This window comes from Chelonoidis abingdonii, chromosome 6, assembly GCF_003597395.2.
Source record: "Chelonoidis abingdonii isolate Lonesome George chromosome 6, CheloAbing_2.0, whole genome shotgun sequence".
NCBI lineage: Eukaryota > Metazoa > Chordata > Testudines > Testudinidae > Chelonoidis > Chelonoidis abingdonii.
Window position 1 is genome coordinate 54829384 of NC_133774.1, and position 21463 is coordinate 54850846.

At 38.5% G+C, this 21463-nt stretch overlaps 1 protein-coding gene across 3 annotated transcripts in view; it reads left to right on the plus strand.

The window, feature by feature from the left end:
• Window positions 1–21463, plus strand: part of VCAN (versican) — a 145124-nt gene that overhangs the window by 66391 nt on the left and 57270 nt on the right. For 2 of the 3 annotated variants that reach the window (XM_032763421.2, XM_032763424.2), the window contains exon 7: window positions 2340–5786. The exons of the other annotated variant lie outside the window; for it this stretch is intronic. In XM_032763421.2, the coding sequence (XP_032619312.1) occupies window positions 2340–5786 (3447 nt within the window). The remainder of the gene's footprint in view (window positions 1–2339; window positions 5787–21463) is intronic. 3 annotated transcript variants of the gene reach the window in all.

Consider the following 21463-nt stretch of genomic DNA (forward strand, 5'->3'; position numbering starts at 1 on the left):
GGGCAGTAGCTGCCCTGACCTCAACTGAAGGGGAGGGTCGGGGGGGGTATCTCAGCCCAGTCCATCCCCCTGCGAGCTGCGGCTCAAGCCCAGGCCAGGTGCCCCTCCCCTCGCTTGGCATTTACTGGCTCTGCCTCATGCCCAGCTCTTCCCGCCTCAGCGGGCCCCAGAAGTGACGGATCTGCTGTATGCCAGGCAGGGGGAGCGGGAGACGGAGACACGTGCAGTTCTGGCCATTAGGGTGGTTGGAGCATGGCGCTATGAGGTGGGCGCCCCCCTGGGCAGGGGGAAAACCCAGCAACCCCACCCTTCTGCTTGCCCGTGGGCCACACAGTGAGCCCAAGGACTGCGCGTTGTGCAGGCCTGATCTACACCAATGGGAGAAGCTCTTCCATTGGCAAAAGTAGTTATCTTCATTAAGTGCTACAGAGGCGCAGCTGCACCAGTGCAGCTGTACCACTTCAGCGCTCTAAGTATAGACGAACCCTGAGAGACATCTAATTAGCCATGTGCATGTGAAAATACCCGATATATACATATGTATTAGGTACTCCTGAGCATGAAACAAATGGATATGCTCAATTTGCATGTTCCTGTATTCTCCCTTAACTTCTTCCCTCTCTTTGCCTGTCCCATTGCCTGTTCTATTGCCTGTTCTAACAGTCTTTTCCCTGTACTCTTAAATTCTGGATGTCTTAGTGGTTAGTAGATTCTTCTTTGCTCCATTCTCTGGAATATCTCCTTTCTGTAAATGTGACTCTGAATCCTGTCTCAAACCTCATCTTTCTCCCTGTCCTCTGGCCCTTAGGTAGGAATGATAAAACTTTTGTATCGTATGCTGAGTCTTTGAGTTTCCCTGAGCTCATTCATTAACTCTGAAACCCAGCTTTTGGCCTTTGTGCCTGTCTTCCTAAAACATTGTAACTATATAAACTTCTTGCATGTTTGTGTAGAGATTTTAATTACCTGATTAGATACTTAACAATGCTTTCATATGAAAGAGGCAGTAGGTTCAATTACGTTGTGCTGGGATAGTTAGTGCTGACATATTTATGTACTAAAAATCTTGAAACTGTCTATGTCCTAATGGTGACTCTAAGGGCCATACTCCACTCTTGATCCACAACTGCTGTCCCCTTATTGTTTTGGTGTTTTAAAGGGCCTGATCATGTTGTCCTTTCATATATAATGCTCCCAGTTTTGTGTGTGAAGGGAATCAGGTTTATGCCTTTTTAAATTGTTTTCCAAAAGTCAACTTCATTGCAATGCGAGGTTTCTGATCCTACCTGTGGGTATTTTTTGGATCTCGGTGGACTATTGTTCTCACTTTCAGACCTAATCTAAGTGCCTCGGAGTATAGTTTACATGGATTACAGCAAATCTTATGACATTATAATACAGTGTTTTAGGACGGCATGCTAGTTTCTGTTGCCTAAGCACACTTCTGTTGCTGTCAGGGTTCCTTTTTGTGATTTGTAATTATGTGCTGAAAATATACTGAGCTGGTATTTTACTTCCTGTTATACATGTGAATTGTATGCTAAAGTAAGCCTTGAAAAAACACCCATGACATTTACAATACAACTAATACATAGCATAGCATAAAGGCACCCGGGGAAATGGGAAACATCTCTTTTTTAACTGCAAGAATTTTCTGATAGACTGGGAGTCAGTTGTCAAGAGTATGAAATGAAAGATTCAAATTCAACATTTCAGTCAGTACAATAAAGAGCAATATGTTTGTATTTTGTTGACATTATGTTGTATGAAGACCTCTGAAAATGTTAATTTAGCACCATGAAACTAATATTACTGACATTGCTTTGTTGCGCCTGCTTTTGTTGTTGTTCAGCAATGCAAGAGATTCCCTCCCCCAGATCTGAGGATGCTGCCCTCACAGCACTTCCAGCTCAGGGAGCAAAAGACAGAACTTTTATGAATAATATTGAATCCTAAACTAAAAGCAATAACATTTAATTTCCTTCCATTACTTAAAAACACTCAATGGCACCTTTAAATTAAAACAGAATCTGGCAGACAAATACTTTGGCTAAAGGCAAATTAATTAAAGCCATTCTGTGAAAAAATACCGTTTTCACCTTCAGCCCTAATCTAACTTCCTCTGAGTATAGTGTATGAACTCAGGCAAATCTTGTGGCCTTGTAATATAGTGTTTTTATGCTGGCATTTAAAGCTGTACTGAATTCATAACCTTTTCTAAAACATTTTGTCGTTTTCATTCATTCTGTTCAGGTTTAACATTTAGTTTGCATCAGAAAAGTATAAAAATGGGTTTATTTATACCCTTTCTAACTGATTCTTTAACATCTTTTTTTTAGGTAAACAAAATATATCAGAGTCTGCATCTGTTGAGCTGGACATTCCTATGGAAAGTGAGCCAGCCAATCCATTAACAGAACTAAAAATAATACCTGGGATAGCTACTCTAAAACCCAATATCCCTGATAGTTCAATCACTGAATCAGTTGTCACCAAAACAAAGATCCCATCTTTGGAAAAAGTGATCCTGGAAAGCAAAAAGGAAGATATAATACTAACTACCGGAGGGGGTGAGAAAAAACAAGAAGAGAAGATGCTTAAGGAGAACATTAAGTTAACCACTATTCTACCTCAGATTGTCACAGATGGCAGAGTAGATTCTTCTGAATCATTGGAAATGACTAAAACTGATTCTACACCTAGGCTAGCAGTGAGTACACCTATACAAAAGGAGTTGGAGCACACTTATTCTGTAGCAGAATTATCTAAGAAATCAGATATTTCTAAAATCAGAAAGGAAGTTTATTTGTCCTCAATAATTTCAGAGCATAGAGCAGCTACAAGTGTGATTCCCACATCACTTCCAATCACAGATTCATGGGAAGATGCTGAAATTAAAAATACACAAACTGTTGAAAGTCAGACTGAACAAATAGAGGTGGGCCCAATGAGAACATCTGCAAATGCCCCTGTGAGAGAGTTTGCTGAAACAGAGACTTCAGTTACACTAACAAAGGAGGAAATGTATCTTAGTGCTCAACCTACAAAAGAATCAATGGAAGCAAAAACTCACAAGAAACTAACAGCTATTGTAATTCCCAAAGATCTGCACACTGATCATCATGAACCTACCACAGAGGAGGAGAATGGCAAAGGAAGCACATACACTGTTATGCCTGACCACAGAACTTTGGCTTCTAGCAGAATCCCAGAATTAGAAGTAATTACTGTATCAAAGACATTCTTAGATGGTCATACTGTAACTGCTAGGGCATCTTCTACAGCAAGTGAGTCAACTCCAGCAGTTAGAATTACAGAAAAGCTTATTCTATATGGTAATGAGGGGTCAGCTGAAAGAAGCAAAGAGGATTGGGAGGATGTGCAGACTACCGATGCACTTGAAATTTCCTTTGGAGTACCTATGTCTACATCTGTACCAGCAGTTAATCAGACAGAAACTGAGGCCATCATTGTCTCACAAGGAACCACTTCACCACAAGGGGTAGTAAAGGGAATGCAGACTGACATCTACCCATTTCTAAAAACAGAAGGCTCAATCATCTTAGAAGACACTAGAGAGCCTGAACTGAGAACAATTGATGTTACAGCCCCTTATATCACAGCAGTTATTCCTGATTCTGATAAGGACAAAACAGAACCTAAGAGATATGTTGCTAGTGAGAAATTCACACTTGCTCCTCGAGTTTCAAGCACTCCACTACCTACTGATAAAGATCAGGAAAATGTGACAGAAGATTTGCTTCATTATGTGAAAACATATGGAGCTTTAAGAACAGAAGATGGTATCTCTGGAATGGAATTTTCTACACCTTCTCCAGGGCAAATTTATATTGCAGAACATACAAAGCATCCTGAAGCAGCAATTTCAACAGCAAAAGATAAAACTAAGATAAGTGTTGAGCCAACAGAAACAAAAACTGATGAACAAGGTACAGCTATATCAGCTGATATAGATCAGGGTAAAGATATTACAAGTGTCTACCCCACTCGCAGAGCTATAGAACTGGAAGTGATCACAGTATCAAAAATATTGCTGGATGAAAGCAATGCAACAGTAAAGTCCTTTCTGCCATCGGGGCCAGCATCAAAAGCTACAAAATTACCAACTGCCAGGCCCCCTGTCATGGAAGTGACAGAAGGTTTTAAAGAACATGCAGATGTTGTTTCAAGGTATCATGATACTGTGAAAACATTTGCTCCTGCACCAGAAATGAAACCAGAAGAAACCACTGAAAAAGCACTATTTACTAAAGACCTTACATTTACAGATAAAGAGTTCACAAAATATGCAGTCACAGAGGGTGGCCAGATAAGTACTGGAACAACCATTAAAGAAGAATTATCTTCAGTGACATCCACTACTGTAAAGGCTTATGAAGAAAAGGTTGTACCTAGTGCAGGAACAGAAGGGCAACAAGATGATTTGATTGAGGACGGAAGCACTATCGAGCAGGGCCAAGATCTAGGAATCTCCAGAGCGATAACTACTGTTCACCCATATGTGGAAACTCAAGATATAGAAGGAACAGTATTTCAAAAGGAACACTCTACCAAAGGTGAAGCTATGGTACAAATGGTTACTGCCACAGAGTCCACAGCATCCATTTCTAAAATGCATGTGACATCTACTCAAGTACACGTGGAAACAGATGATCAGGAGGTTGTCTCTAAATCTGAATCTGCTCAGACCACTGTTACTGAAAGACAAGATGTGATCCAAATTACTGAAGAAACAGTGGAAGAAAAACCATATGGAATTACTGTAGAGCAATTAGCTACTGCCGCTGATTCTACTGCAACTACTTCTAAGGTACCTGTGACATTTGTTCAAATATATGAACAAAAGACAGCTTTAGAACCTGAATTGGCTCACACAGCTGTTATTGAAAGGCAGGATGTGGACATAATTACTGAAGGATCAGCATATGATGAAATACGTACAACTACAGAAGCTTTCGTGCCTGATATAAAGATAAGGGATTATGAAAAAGTTCTAGCGTCTGGTGAAACAATCACTGGGACCATACAGCTTGTAGTGTCTCCAGAAATTGTTGCTGTTACTGAACACAAAGTAAAGACCACTGAAGTTATGCCAGTACCATCAATCACTGAAACTGAGATAGATGAAGGTGGAGTACCACACATCAAACAAGAAAATGAAACAGAAGGCAGTAGTGTGGTGAGTTGGGAATCTGAGTTACCTTCACATACAGTGCCGACAGTTCCTTCTGCACCAGAAGGTATTACTCATCGGATTGAGAAGTCTACTTCTGTGGAAAAAGTGGAAAATTTTACAACCCATAGTCTGGAAGGTTCAGGAATATTGGAGGAACCTAAAGGAACAGAACCAATTATATTTTCAACTATTGGAACAGATAAAACAACAGTTCTAAGTGCAGTAGACAAAATCCGACCAACTTCAACTACCAAGTCCTTTGTTACTACAACGCCGCCATGTATAATTTACGGGGATGAGGAGGAGGGAACAAGCATAGACATGGCAATAATTGATGAATCTCTTTCTGCCAGTAAAATCACTACTGATGATGGTCTGACAGTGGAAGGCAAGACAGTGGAACCAGAAATTGATAAAGAATATTTCACATCATCAAGTGCTACTGTAGTTGCACGACCTACCAGACCACCCAAAGTTGAGGAAACCACAGAGGTTTTAGAACCTGAGGAAGTGTCTCCCTCTATTCCAGACATGAAAAATAAATCTGACATAACATTATTTGTTATTGCCATTACAGGCAATGATACAGGTAAGAGTTTTCCCTTTAGATCTATGACCTATGTCCATGCAGTTTGCCATAATAGTAATATTTCACAATATACTGTACCAGGAGTTATTCTTTGAAGCACAGCTTTGTCTAAACAGGAGTTTTTAAAGTTTTTCTATGTATATATTGATAGTAATTATTTAAGATAATTTAGAAATGTACATTATAATTGTCTTTGAGTCAAATTCACTACTGTAGTGTACTATATAAGTACAAATGTATTGTACGTATTATTAGGAGTCGTAAGAATGGTGTTTGTCATATTATGTACTCAGATCACTCATTGGACTTTGGTTATCTGTGACACAAAGCATTTTAGTTTCACAGCTTCCATGCCATACATTACTACTTTTAAATGTAACATTAGACAGTGTTAACATTCCATTTGTCTGTAGCCATTAACAATGCTATTTACAGTGTGGTCAGCTAAAACATTTGGGAACATCTGTTATATCTACAGGTGGATGTTGTGGGATTTTGGGGGCAGAATATTTGCCATGGTGTATCATCATCATTTTCCTGATTACTTTGCAGAGTCCATGATGCAAATTACCATAATTTGCACAAGTTCATGAAGTTCTTTAGCTGAAGGCACTGTATTTGCATATGCAGCTTTAATTCCATGGGTTTCCAGAACAGAAACTGCAAAACTACATTGAACTAAACTAGCATTGGACTAATCTACCAATTCCTGAATTAAAATATTGTATCAGACAACTGGCCATTACTTGAGATCATTCGTATAGTATTAAGTTTAAAAAAGAAAAGACATATGAAAGTGCTGAGAAAAGGGAGATTAATCGAGATTATATTGTAGGGTTTGTTGAATTTCATACTATGTTTAATTCATTTATAATGATTTTTTCCACAAAAATATACATTTTATTTTTCTTTTAGCCTAGCTGAATATGATGCCTTCTGTATGATTACTTAGAGGATTAATTTCCCACTTATTCATGACCATAACTACCATTAGTGTAAAGAACCTGATCCAACTCCCATTATAATTAATGCAAGTCCTTTTATTGATTTCAGTGGAAGTTGATTTGGGACCTAATAGAGTTGTGTGCACCAATCAAAAGGCAAAAGTAATACAGTGTAGTATGCGGAGCTTGTACAGAGTGCAATTTTTTTACTTTTGCTTATTTTGTACTATATATATCTACAATATTTAAACTGCATAGTCTTGACAAATACATTGTGAACAATTGGGGCTTAATATCAAAACTAGACTGGAAAGGATTACATGATTTTTTTTAAATTGAGCAGTACTTTTGTTACTGGAATATGCGACATATTAGCAGCATTGTGGGTTTGTGTTCTGCCTGGTGCCTATATTTAGAAGTCACAATTAGATGAGACACTCTGATGAGCCACATCAAATGATTGAGGTATGTGGATTGGATTTAAGTCAGATACAAAATACTCTTGAATTCATGAAAGTTCGATTAAATCCATTCGCTATCTAAGGACCAGATTGTGGAGTAGAAGAGGCTATTTACTTGTATGCACTAGTATAACAATACCACAGCTTACTGTGCATGGGAGGAAGCAGTCTTCACAGAGGTGCTATATCCTTCCCTCAAGCCTGGGTCAGGAAGGGTAGGAGGGTTTGGGGAGTGAGTGTAGCCTTGACTCCTCATCCCCCAAGATGAAGGTGTGCCAGGGCCACAGGAGCGTATGCTGAGGCAGGTCGCAGTTCACTCTTTCTGTGGAGCACCAGCAGCCAGGGCAAGAAGGGTGTTGTGATTCCCTGGGTTACAATTCCCTCCTGAGATGCTCCGGGGCAACACAAGAGTATGCAGTCATTTTCTGTGGGCAGGATCTCACACTAATGATCTAGCCCTTAGAGCAGAATTTCTTCAAACTTTACCTTCTGTTAGAGTTTCAAAACTTTTAAAAGCTCTCTGTGTGTATTTGTGTATATTTGTGGGTATATGTGTCAGTGGTTGAAGCTTTAACTTCAGTCAGTGGACCTTTAAAATTTTGTCACTAAGGATGGTTTATTCTACCATGTATGAATCAAAATAACTCTTTCTGTAAAATAAGGTGGAATTCCCCAAATGGCAATTTCTCTACTGTGTTCAAAAAGAAGGGATTTTACCATCTTTTTACTGAAGGATTAGAATGGAAGTTTGTTTCCCTCCTTCCCCTAGCCTGTTTTCAAATCTGACAGCCACTGTATGTGAATTTCCCAGCCTTAGACATCTAATCAGATAGCTGCCCCTAAAGGTGCTTTTCTTTTGAGCATTCTGACGATTTTTTTTTCATTCCACACAAGTACTAGAAAACATTTGCAAGATCCCATCAAGCACATTTTCAATTCACTGCTTCTTAGTACATAAACTTTCTTTTATTCTGAAGGAAATACATACAGTAAGTGTTAAGGAGGAGACAATTTGACAGAGATTACTAACATATGCACCTCACCAGAAGTTAGTTACTACAGAACATGATACAATCCATTTTTCCTGATACGCTTTGCAATGAAAGTTGATTCATAGTCATCAGGGAACTATATAAAACAGTGTCATTGACTCGTTGGTTCTCAGCTAAGGGATCACAGGAAACAGTATTCAGAATTACAATTATCTTTAGTAAACAATGTTTGTCCTCATTTGCATTAGCATATTTTCAACAAAATATATTTTAACACTCTTAAATACAACAATAAACTAGGGATGGAACAAATCCTGCCAGGATTTTGAAGTACAAAAAGTGTAAATATCTCCTTGCAAACAGCAACTTTCTTATCAAGTCCTGAAAATAATACCAAAACAATTACAAGGTGAGCTGAGGTATGTATAGTTCAAGCTATTGTATATAAATGTCTCCTCAGTAGTATTTATACATTTGTGTGGGTCTGTTCTCCACCTTCCTTCGCCTCCTTTTCTTCAGTATATGTTTGTGCTGGACAGGGCTGGCTCCAGGGGTTTTGCCACCCCAAGCAGCCAAAAAAAAAAAAAAAAAAAAAGCCACGATCGCGATCTGCGGCATTTCAGTGGAAGGTCCTTCGCTTCGACCAGGAGTGAGGGACCCTTCGCTGAACTGCTGCCAAATAGCTGGAGCTGCCGCCTCTCTCTGGAGTGGCTGTCCCAAGCACCTGTTTGGTAAGCTGGTGCCTGGAGCCGGCCCTGGTGCTGGAAACAACAGTTCACTTCAATAGCAGAACAGGACTCTATGGAAGTAGAATAGTATGTTTCATTTCACATCACTGATGTGACTTGTCCAGTACAGTGGAAACTTGCCATTATGCTAACATGGTGAAAAGCCAATCTCTGCAACCCAGTTTCACTATCTGTAAAGTGGACATAATAACAGTTAAGCACCTCATACAGGTGTTGTTAGTCTTAATTCGTTATGAGCTCTATTTTGCCTTTTGCCTCTTGTTAAGGAAGTAATTTGGGGTTACCCAACCTAAGTGGAATAGTGTCTTGGAAGCAGAATTACATAAGAACATAGAATGCCCACACTGGATCAGACCAATGGTCCAGCTAGCTCAGTATCCTCTTTTCCAACAGTGGCCAATGCCAGGTGCATCAGAAGGAATGAAAGAATAGAAAATCGTCAAGTGATCCATCCCCTGTCATACACTCTCAGCTTCTGGCAGTCAGAGGCTAGGGACACTCAGAGAATGAAGTTGCATCCAAGACCACTCTGCTTAATAGCCATTGGTGGATCTATCCTCCATGAACTTGTCTAATTCTTTTTTGAACCTCTTTATAGTTTTGGCCTTCACAACATTCCCTGACATTGAGTTGACTGCACATTGTGTGAAGTACTTCCTTTTATGTATTTTAAAGCTGCTGTTTATTAATTTCATTATGTAACCTCTGGTTCTTGTGTTTTGTGAAGGGGTAAGTAACACTTCCTTATTCACTTTCTCCCCAATCATTCATGATTTTATAGGTCTCTATCCCTTCTTATATCCCTTCTTAGTTATTTCTTTTCCAAGCTGAGACGTCCCAGTCTGTTTAATCTCTCCTCATGTGGAAGTTGTTCCATACTCTTACCCCTTTTCATTGCCCTTCTCTGTAACTTTTCCAATTCTAATCTATCTTTTTTGAGATGGGGCAACCAGAATTACATGTGTTATTCAAGGTGTGGGTATACCATGGATGTATATAATGGCATTATGATATTTTCTTCATATTATCTATCCCTTTCTTAATGGTTCCTACCATTCTGTTAACTTTTTTAACTGCTGCTACACACTGAGAGAACTATTCACAGTGACACAAAGATCTTTCTTGAGTGGTAACAGCTAATTTAGATCCCATCATTTTGTATGAATAGTTGGGGTTATGTTTTCCAATGTGCATTACTTTGCTGTAGCCTCCTCCTCCCCCCCCCCCTTGTATATGGCTGTTGAGGCCATACCCAAGACTCCTTTGGGGTGGCCAGAGTCCTAGTGAATTGTAGCGGAAGGAACTCCCTTGCTTTCCTGAGCTAGTGACTGTGCCTACGGTCAGCCTCTGAGGGAGGTGGAATGGGGAAAGGTTTCTTGCACTTTTCCCCTCAGCTTCAAAACAGCACATGGGCCAGCCATAATCTGCCACCAACTTTGTTAAAGCACTTTGATGCCTTTAGAAGGTGTGTGTTATAGATGTATGGAACATTATTATTATTTATTTATTATAGACCCATATAGGAATGATGTGGAATATTGACTAGATTGAATGAAACTGAATTAAAAATATCGACTAGGATATTAGGTTATTCTAGACTGTCATAAATTAGTGCCTCATATAGTACAGTATATGCCCAGTTTGATTTTAAATATATGTGCGAGAAATGTATATTTGTATCATTCAAATATTGGACTAGATAACCAAAGATAGCATCTCCACAATGATTTCTCTTCTTGTGCTGTCCACAAATTAAATAGTTAAACATCTAACTGCAAGTATTTTTGCCTGAAATTAATTGTGGGTGCATAAATGAAGTTTCAGTTACAAAGAGGTGTACAATTGCACCCATGGAAGATAGTTGAGGCCTGGCTGAAAAGCAAGCCCATTATGTTATATTTTGGCAATTACGCTGAAATGCTGATAAGAGAGAGAATATAGCTGAATGGATTAAGCTGCTTATTTGTATAAGAATACAACAGTTTTCCTTGAGAGAATTTATTGGCAAACAGCCCATGCACTGGCACGTGAATGAATCTGAGGCAGGTGCACAAATTAATGAGGAATATAAAGCACAGCATTTTCTGACAGTCTATGGGACATGGGCAGGTCTAGGACAGGTGTGCAAATTAATGAGGAAAATATCTTTATATATGGGGAAACATCCCCTTTTTTGTCATAAAAATGACAGTGTGCAAGTTCCATAATGGAATAAGCTTGAGACTTTATTTACTTGTATAGAACTTCATACCATTCTCTTTTGCTTATGATCAGTGTTGAATGGGACTCAACACGGACAGGAAAAACATCCTTGCACTGCATTATATGATCATATAAGTAATTATGATCGTATGATCATAATTAGTAATTAGTCATATGAGGCTTATCTTTCATGGTGGAAAAACAAAACATGCTACTCATGATCCTGGTATGTTACATTAGCTCCAGTGGATTGTAACAGTGAGTTATGATGCTGTAGCTGGAAGACTATGAGTTAGCAGCTGAAAAAAAACCCGAAGGAACTTTTTAGCTCATAAAGCTTTTATTAGCTGAAAAATGCTAGTAGGGGTGTGTTGTGGGGTGGTTTAACAGTAGTTGAGGGGATACTGAAAAAACAGCTTCTGTCTGTATGAGGAGTAATTTGCACACCTGCATTTTTGGAGACATTTAAAAGTGTTTACTTAGTGAATACGTTGGAAGATGCTTATTAGATCCAGGGTTTCACAACCACTCTGTCTGGTTTCTTGTCTCCTCCAGCTTGAATAGAATGAAAGTGAGGGAACCTGTGCTTTGTGGGTGTGGAATTTTATGAAGAGAGTTTGCAAACATTGTGTGTGTTTAATAAGTGATTTCTGTTTAATATGTTTATTTCCTGCCTTGGAACAAAGTGTGTGAAATCTGAATGAAAGTAATTACCTTAAACACAGCATGTGGATTAATCACGGCCATTAACCCCAAAACTTGCAAATAGAGTCATCATTAGGGCTCTTCATTGAACGTTGAGCATGCCCATCACGGGCCAGAGTATTCACATAAAATAGTACTTTATAATGTTTCAATGGAACTATTCATATGAATTTTAGTATATCAGTGGGAATAAGGCGCTCATGATTTGATCCCAACTAATACCGCTGATGCTAAGGGGACTATTGATGGAGTTAGGTACTACTTAGTATAAGGGTATCAGAATCTAAACCCATGTGCTCTGTTCTCAGTGAAAGGGGCATGTGCCGTGGGATTTGATAGAGTAGCACAGGGACTTGCTAGATGTCTTTATATATATGCATGCAAAAATTAGATATTCACAGGTTTCACACAGGGAAGGATAGTATAGAATTGGCCTGTATCTAAGTTCTGTCAGACACATTTTACTTTTCTTCTGAAAAGGACGAGTTTTCATTCCTGGCTGGCTCAGGTCGTTGTCTCACAGCACTGGTGGTCACATCTGACCATACTTCCTTGGGTCAGGGTGTGCTGTCAAGCATCGTAGACATGGTAGCCAATACCATCAAACCCTGCTGGCCCTTTCTTTAGTTTTAAGAAGGAATCCTAATCTACTGCAGCATGTGTGTACTGGGTAGTAAAAGACTCCCTACACTCTACATGCCTGTGTAATACAGCGTAGCATTTTCCCCTTTAAGTGTTACATTGCATGGAAAATATAACAATAAGTCTAATAGTTTTTTAAAACTAAGATTATTTATGCACAATGTGATATATATCAGTCAGGACACTGCTCTGTGGGACATATCCACATACTTGCTATTTTTAACAAGGTTATTTTAATTATGTGTATTCATTGTAGAGTTAGAGAGAAAGATATTTGTCCTCCGGGTGAGGAAGCACCTACGGTAAAATCTGACGTGTTGAATAAATATTAGACATTTTTCTTCACTGAGAGGATAAATGTCTGTTACTCCAACCTATTATTTATTCTTAGGAGTTGTTCCAGGTTTATCTCTGTGTTTTATAAAGAAAGTTTTACATTCCTTCTTATGTAGCCCTGTTGTTATCCATGGTGGTTATGCAATGATTTATTGCTCAAAAAAGCAGATGTATGGAGACAGTCAGAGAAATTTTGACTAAACCATATTCCATCCAAATATGCAGTTCTGTTGAAATAGAAGTGCTTCACCAAATTGGGTCAACTTAGCTGGAATTCTGTTTTTTAAAAAAGAAGTTCTGACAGTGTCTTAACATACCATTTTGATAATAGCCGAACAAATCTTTCAGTTTCTCATTTTGAATTTTTTTATGTTGTATTATATTCTGCATTATTATGTATTTGACAAAATAATACAAACATTAAAAACTCTAAGTTGAAACATTTTAATTTTGTTGAAACAAAGCACTTGAAATAACCCAAAACTAATTTTTTTTTTCAGAATTTTCCTTCACAGAGAATTTCAAAATTTTGGGGTTTTGCTCCAATCTGGAATGAATCTCAAAATCCTCTGTGAAATGGAACATCTGGTCTCTTTATAGCTTTGTTGATATATGTGAACTGGATTGTTTTATTTATGAGCAACAAGTTTAGCTTAATTAGCAACTGCTTAGCTCTTGAGAAAGCTATCATATATTTTGAAGTTAATATCATTGAACTAGAATGGTTAGGAAAACGGTCTCTTATGGCTATGTAAATGCCGATTCAGAGAGGTGACATTTGTTTGGAAAGCAAAGCCAGCTGGTCCTGTGACAGTGTTCTCTTGCCATAACCTACTGGGTATTATGCCACAAAATTGATCCAAATACATTTCTCTCTGTGGTGGCTTATTGGTGCAGCAGTGTGTAAGTAACTCAGTGTTGCCCTGATTAAGGTCCTCTCTAAGTTAATACAAAACCTCCCATTTATTTCACTAGAAGTTGGACCAGGCACTGTATCCTTATTAGCCTGTAGCATTCTGGATGACCTTGAGAATGGATCAGTTGTGTGCTTTTGCCAATCAGAGAGAAGTGATCAAATTAATCACTACTGTAAATAGGCTTAGCAAATGGATGCTGACTTACATCAGCAGTGAATTATTGCCATGGTCAGACATCCGGTATTCTGACTGGCTGTCAAAGATTCCATTTGATATGGTAATTTATTTGTCAAGGGTAGACCCCCATCTTTTTGTTTCTGTGCAGTAATGTGTCAGTGCTAGTGCTTAGTGTTCAGCTAAGACAGAAAATTGACTCTTTTGAGACACATTTCCATGTGAAATATGGTTGCTACTTGTTTTGTTAATAAGGTAATTAATCTATCAGAGAACTATAGGAATTATTTTCATATCCTGAATGACCTAATCCTTTATGTATCCATTCCTAACAACTGAAAAATATAGACAGAGAGCCAGATTTGCATCTCAGTTGGTCCAGAATAAATCCAGAGTATCTCCACTGTGGTACTTGAGATCAGAATCTTGACATTGTAATTGGCATCAGAATCTGGCACAATGACTTCCAAAAGTCCTTTCTAGAAAGTAGGGTTTTTAAAAAATACATTTAAGGCAATTTGGCAGCAGAGACTTAAATCAACATATTTAAGCCTGTTTGAAGGACCTCTTACTTAATTAAGCCTGCTAGAATTTCACCACATTACCATACTCTTGTTTAACCAGTGTTAGGAAGAAATGAGACACACACACAGTATAAATTCTATTTGAAATGCAAATGGTATGAACCAAAGCTAAACAAACAAAACCAAAAACCAGGGTAACTTTGTGTTTTTGTGCATTATTCCTCCTTCTGCTTCAAAAAACAAAATACAGCTTTGAAATCTCACACTTATTAATTAACAAAACTACTAAATAGTGTGCTGGCCATAATTGTTGGCTGTTTCTGAGGAGCATATTATAGAATGATGAATATTTTTTTCACATTCCTTTACAGACAGCTGTAGAGACCAGAAAACAGTACCCTCTTGGTTACATACTGTTCGGAGGATGCATACACATTCCCTGCTGTTTGTGCATTGCTGTCAAGGAAACCTCCCAGATCTAGACACAGGGATTACACACTTCAAGCTTCCTTATAGCTCTTTGTTAATTCATGAGACAAATGAATGATCATCTCATTCATAGGTACAATGTAGTTTTTAATATTTCTGTCATGAAGGGAAAAGGAATACTTTTTTAGAGCATTCAGTCACACGTATAGATAGTCCTGTGGAATTTTAATGTGTACAAAATGGCTGTTGTCTTTTATGTGGAGACTACCTGCAGAATATGATTTCTATTTGGAAAATAGCAGTATTTTTTAATTAGGTTGGTGTCTGTATCCAAAATGTACTGTGCTTTTCTCTATCGAGTTAGTGAAAGTTTCTTGCTATTGAAGCTTTTTTCAATCTTCAGAAAATACTTGCTTACCAAAAAGTAGTGAAGATTTACTTTACATGAAGTGATTCAGCTGATGAAGCCTAATTCAGGATGAATACATGGTTTGGTGTCAGGAATGTAACCTAGCATCACTTTAAAAGTAGCTTGAAGGTTAAAATGATTCACAAAACAGGTAATAAGTACTCCAGTGACAATGGTTTTTAAATATGTCAGAAATTCACGCTTTCTGAGCTATTCATCATTTTCTCTAGCAGGATTTTGGTTTTTTTTAATGTCAGGTCTCTGTGGCAATACTTTGAAACAGTTGAAGTTTTCCTACTAGCATAGTAAATGTGGTTAGCTTTTTTCCCACATCCATCTCCCTCCTTTTTGCAGGATGGGTCTGATTGATAACACACAAAATACATATTCATGCTTTTCATAAATTTTGTGAATTATTTACATGGCATTGTCAGTCTGGCATTGGCTATGTGTTTCCTGAAACCTTTGGGAGCATGGAGTTGAGATTGTCCTGTTCTAGTGAATAATTCATCTTTATAAGAAAAATGTTGAATGCAGTGTATTATGATCTGTCTGACCACCTAGTGCATTATTACTGTTGGTACCATCCAGAAAACTCAGTTCCTATCACCACACAGCAATAGAAATATTCTCGTCACCAAGGGTTATATCTGTAACCCCTAAGAAGGATCAGTGCTGTCTTTCCTTTACTTAAAATTTGTTCTTGTTCAGGAGCAATTTGGGCTTCTGAACTAGTCATACCTATTTTTAGGCTGCCTCTGCTCCTCTTAATTAATCACTGTCTTTTTATTTTGCCATCATTAGGCTACAGAATAAACAGAGACATCTGGTGATATATTTTATCTATCGGCTGCTGTTCCATATTTTAAATAGTTGGGGAGCTCCCAAGTGCCTTGACCAGAGTGTAGGGAATGCTTTAGAGTCATTAATTATTATTGTTAGTAATAATAGTATGTCAAATTCTGAATTCCTCATGCAGTTTTTCCTTATGCAGGCAAGAGTCCCAATGATTCAATGGGACTTTTGCCTGAATAACAAAAAAGAAGATCTGGCCCATCATTATGATTTTCTGTGTTAAGAGAGCTGTATCTATAACACAGAGAGAGAGACAGAGAGAAATGTCATTCTGAGTAGATATCTCAACTAGTTTTTCTCCTTTCAGGCAACCTGCACTAACTACCTTAAAATATGAAAATACGTGATTCTTTGTTATCCTATCCTTTGCCACTCTGCTTGTAGTGAGATTGTCAGTGATCCAAACATCTTTTACATTTTTCTGAATGTAAACCTTGAAGTCTCTGTAACTGTTGTATATGCTTGGATCACCGCATGTGTAGGCTGGCAGGATAAGATAAAGACCACCAGAAGTATCCTCTGTTGAAGCAAAACTGTAAGGGTCAGTGTACCATTCTTTGAATCCTTAGTCTGATTTCTACCTCAAGTGTAAAAACAACTTTGTTTTTGCTGATACAGAGTAACACAGCTACCACTCTGAAACCTACCTCAAGTGTAGATATTCCTCTTCATGCTTGAAGGAACTGGAGATAGTGTAAATTCCCACGATTTCTTTAACTAATCATCTGAAAAGCAATGGACATTAGTTAATTTCATGGCTTGAGGCAAAAGGACAGTAATTGCCCATTCAGAAATAGCATTGGTTTTACACTTTGAAATGATTTAGCTGCAAGTGGCCAAATGGAACCGCTGTTTTGCATTGGTACTGGCAGGTAGCAGTTCAGCAGTCTCAACTTTGAAAAATGCTGAGCTTTGCTGTACAGAGAGTTAATAAAGGGTTAACAAAGTTCTGAGCATTGGATTGTTACTTTGCTTAATAGTTTTAAGTAGAGCTGGTAAAAATGTTATGTTTGAAACTTTTTTTTTTTAAAGTGTAATTTTAGAAAAAAATTCTTTTTGCAGAATTTTGTTTTTGTTTAAACAATGTCCCATTTTTAAGTGGAAAGGCTGAAAACAGGAAAAAAATGAAACCAAAAATTAAAAAAATTCTTTTTTCAGGTTTTGTTTTTTCTTTTTTATTCCTTTCTCTCCTTCCCTCCTCCCCTTTTTCAGTGGCAAAATGGGGCAGGTGGAGAAGAGAGGAAGAGCAAGAAAGAGAAAGTGAAAAAAAAATAGGAAAAACAAAAAAGTCCTTTTTGGTTTTGGAAATCAAGAAATATTTGGGGAATTTTTCCTTCAAAAAAAAATTCAGTAAAACTTATAATTTTAAATGGAAAATTAATTTTTTCCAACATTTTTCTTGAAACATACTTAATATTTTTCAACGACCTTTGGTTTAAAGTTATCAGATTGAACCACATTTCTTAAAATGAAATACTTTGCTGTTTCAGTGCTTGTTCAAGGTCTGTTTGTACCTAGCTGTTGAGATTTTTCCATGTAGGTAATTTAGAGGGTCTACTTTGCTCAATAATCTTAAATCCTCCATTTTGCTTGCGAAATGGTTACAGCTTCACTAGAAAAGATAACGGGGTTGATTTGAAAGGCAGTTAGGACTCAGATCCTCAAAGGAACTTAGGCACCTAACTCCCATAGACTTTCAATGGGAGTGAAACTCTTTGAAAATCTCCCTAAATAGGTTGTAACTATAGCAGGATTCCTGTGAGAGTTTCTTTCTCTTGGTTTCTACATCTAGTCTCTACCTTCTCGTATTTCACCCTAGTTTATAAAACTCTTCTTGTTCAACACTCCAATGATATGTTCAAATCATTAATTGTATATTGTATTGTAATTAGTTCTCACATAGGCCTCCATCCATGATAAGTATGCTATTGTGGTATTTCTACATTGCAGTTAGACACCCATGGCTAATCCATAACAGCTGATTCCGGCTCATGGGGTTTGGGCTAGGGAACTGTTTAATTGTGATGTAGATTTCCGGGCTTGGACTTAGGTTTGCCAACCCTCCAGGATTGTCCTGGAGTCTCCCGGAATTAAAAGAGTAATCTTTAATTAAAGATTATCATGTGATGAAATCTTCAGGAATATGCCCACCCAAAATTACCAACCCTACTTGGGCTGCAGCCTGAGCTCTGGGGACCCTCCCACCTTGCACTTCCTCAGTACTGCTGAGGCCTGCTTTTTGTTCTGTGCTCTTCTCACTATTTCATCTGCAGTGCACAGTGCCGGCAATGGGGGGGGCAAAAGGGGCAATTGCCCAGGGACCTAGGCAATTTAAAAGAGCCCCGCGGCCCCCCAGCTGCCGCCGATGCCGCTCTGTGAGCCCCAGGCCCTTTTAAATTGCCCGGGTGGGCCGCAGAGCTCCTAGGTGCATGCGGGGTGGGGACCGCTTTGGGCCCTGCACTCTGAGGGCCCCCGTAGTCTGGCGCAATCGGTCCCAAAAAGTGACAGATTTGTCATGTCTATTCCGGGTCCTGCACCCCCCTAGGGATGGCCCTGGGGCCTGGAATTGCTATCAGTGGGCCTGGCAGTGCACATGTCACCATGCAGACTGAGGGAAGAGTAAGGCTCAAAAAATAAGCCCAGCAGCAATAATTATAAACTAATTATTGTTATATAATTTACTGACTGCCATCAGTGTGCATGGCACTGTACTCCTTTCTTACAGAACATAGTGTAGGGGCAGATTTACACTGCTGTAATTCCATCAGCTCAGGGGGAGTTCCTGCACATTCATGAGGTTACATTTCAAATGGATATAGATATTTTCAGCAACTTTTCTCCATTTTAACAAGTTATGGAGGGAGGAATATTCCATTAAAAATGCAGTTATAGAGTCCAGTCTGAGTCTTCCAAGTGAAATTTTCAAAGGAGGAGACCCCAAATGATGTATGCACATTTACTTGTGCAATTGTACCTACAAATAGGTTTTTAAAGGCCTCCATACCCAGTTGCATTTGCAGAAAATATATGTATAACTGAAGTAAATAAACAAATAAATGTAATTGCACAAATGTGCATGCTTTTTTTGTTTACACAGGTAGGTCTGTATCTACTGAAAATGTTTCCCTTTGTGACAGGGCTACATTTGTGCAATGGTTAGCTCATATTTTAATGAAGAAAATTAGAGTCTAAAAATAGCCTTGCTTTGACTGAATAAGTACACATTCCCTTATGATTAATATCACTTACCATCTTAACCTGGTAAATTCCACAAAAAGAACAGGAACTGCAGCCAAAAAGTGCATCTGATCAACTGTGATTTTGACTGTTGGCTTTATGACTAGTGGACTTGTATAGAAGTTAAATTAAAACTATGCTATGAAGTACTTAAAACTTGGAAAATTACAGGTGATAAAATCTCAGTAAAGCTTTGCATTAAGTGACACTAAGTACACATTAACCACTCTCTGAATCAGTAAAAAGACTATTGTAGGCTAGATTTTCAGCTGATGTAAATCAGCATAGCTTCAGTGCCTTTAATGGAGCTATGCCTATTTGTACCACTGAAGATCTGGCCCACATCCATTTAATTCTGGCATACATATGTAATTAGTACATTGTAGTAATACTGTTGTGTAACTACTTAGATAGCTTTTAAAAATAGATTTCCTAGAGCTTGGACTTTTTAGGATCGGGTTTGTTATTTTAATCCAAAGAATTTCCCCCCCTGAAACCACTGATATGGTGTAAAAATACAAATCTGGGACAGCTGAAATAAAACGGTGGAAAAGTAGTATGCCATGGTCAATGTTACACAAGTACTCAACAGGGGTACTAGAACAATTTGTATAGTGGAGGTACTGAGAGCCATTGAACCAAACTGTAAACCCTGTATACCCCCCTTCAAGCTAGGGGGTACTATGTACTATAGTGCTTATGTTGTGTAATCAATTTCAGTTTTCCCAGAACTGCTGCAAAATCATTATTGAGTCTATTGTAAATGTTCTATTAAAGTCAAAATACATTTGTCATTTTGTTGAACAGCCACAACCAATGGATGAAAAAAAACCTCAAAACATACATTGAGTTGTGAGTTAAAGATTGAGAAGGTGGTAGACCTTTGGTGTTAATCATTCCTGTTTTCATATTCAGACAGCCTCCTCCCTTGTTGGAGTTGGTAGGCGTGAACAGGACCACAGGAATACTATAGAATACTATAGCTCTTCTTCTGTTTCCCTTCCATTTTTGGGATCATACACCCCCATTTTTCCTACTCTCCTTAATCCTATCTTTGTTGCAAAGAGGCACTGCATCAGTTCTGTTGTCAAGAGCTCTCTAAACCTAAAGAAGTAAGGGTAGATCTTGCACCTACGTGGGGTAGTTCCAACTGCGTGTAACAGCAGATGCATTTGGGTGCCACCCTTTTGGGTAGCATGGGGTGAGAGAGAGCAAAGTGTGAGTGGGCTAGGTTGGGGCAAGGGCAGATCAGCCTCCTGTGATGGGGCACATGAAGGCTCATAGAAGCTAGTACAACTCCAGCAGGAATAGGTTCTGTGAGCAATTCTGCAGTTGCTTCACAGCCCGGGGAGCAGGATTCTTTCTCTCCCAACCAGCACATCTGTCTATCACCTGGCCTAGGTACTTGGCCTGGGAGCTGGTCTGTGGATTTGGCCTTACATTCATATATCCAAACAAACCATCCAATAACAGATGATTGAACAACTCTGTGATATTTTCTTTATTGCCTTTTGTAAAATGCTGGCTGGAGATAATGGCTTAGTATTTTCCAGTTTGGTTTGGGCTTACTGAACACTACAGTGTGTTAGAATCATATTCTTTTTAGGCAATAGATAATGAGTTGTCATTAGAAGACTGTTCATGCAGGGACAATTGTGTCAGCAGTAGGTTCCTCTTAGTACGAGACACCCACTGTTGATGGAGTTTTGGTAATGAGATGTTAGGCTATAAAGGAAATGTGAAGAAAATAATTGACCTTAGACTAGCATGTGACAAGAATTCACCTACTGTCAAGGGATCTGACCTAATAGGACTTTCTCCTCTTTTACATTTATGAGCCTAACATTCTTTCAATTAAATTGTAGCTTTGACATATTACTCAATCTGTTTTTCGTACTCATTTTACCACCAAGGGGGAAAAAATGCACAAAGCAATAAGGGCAAAGGAAAACTCAGAGGTCAGCAAAAGGTCTCATGATAGTTTCTTTTAAAATCGGAATGTTGCTTTATTTCTGATATGGTTTTTGCATCATCGCTTTTACATCAAAATTTGGCGGAGGCATGTTAGCAAAAGGACACAGGCCAGAAACCTGTGGGAAAC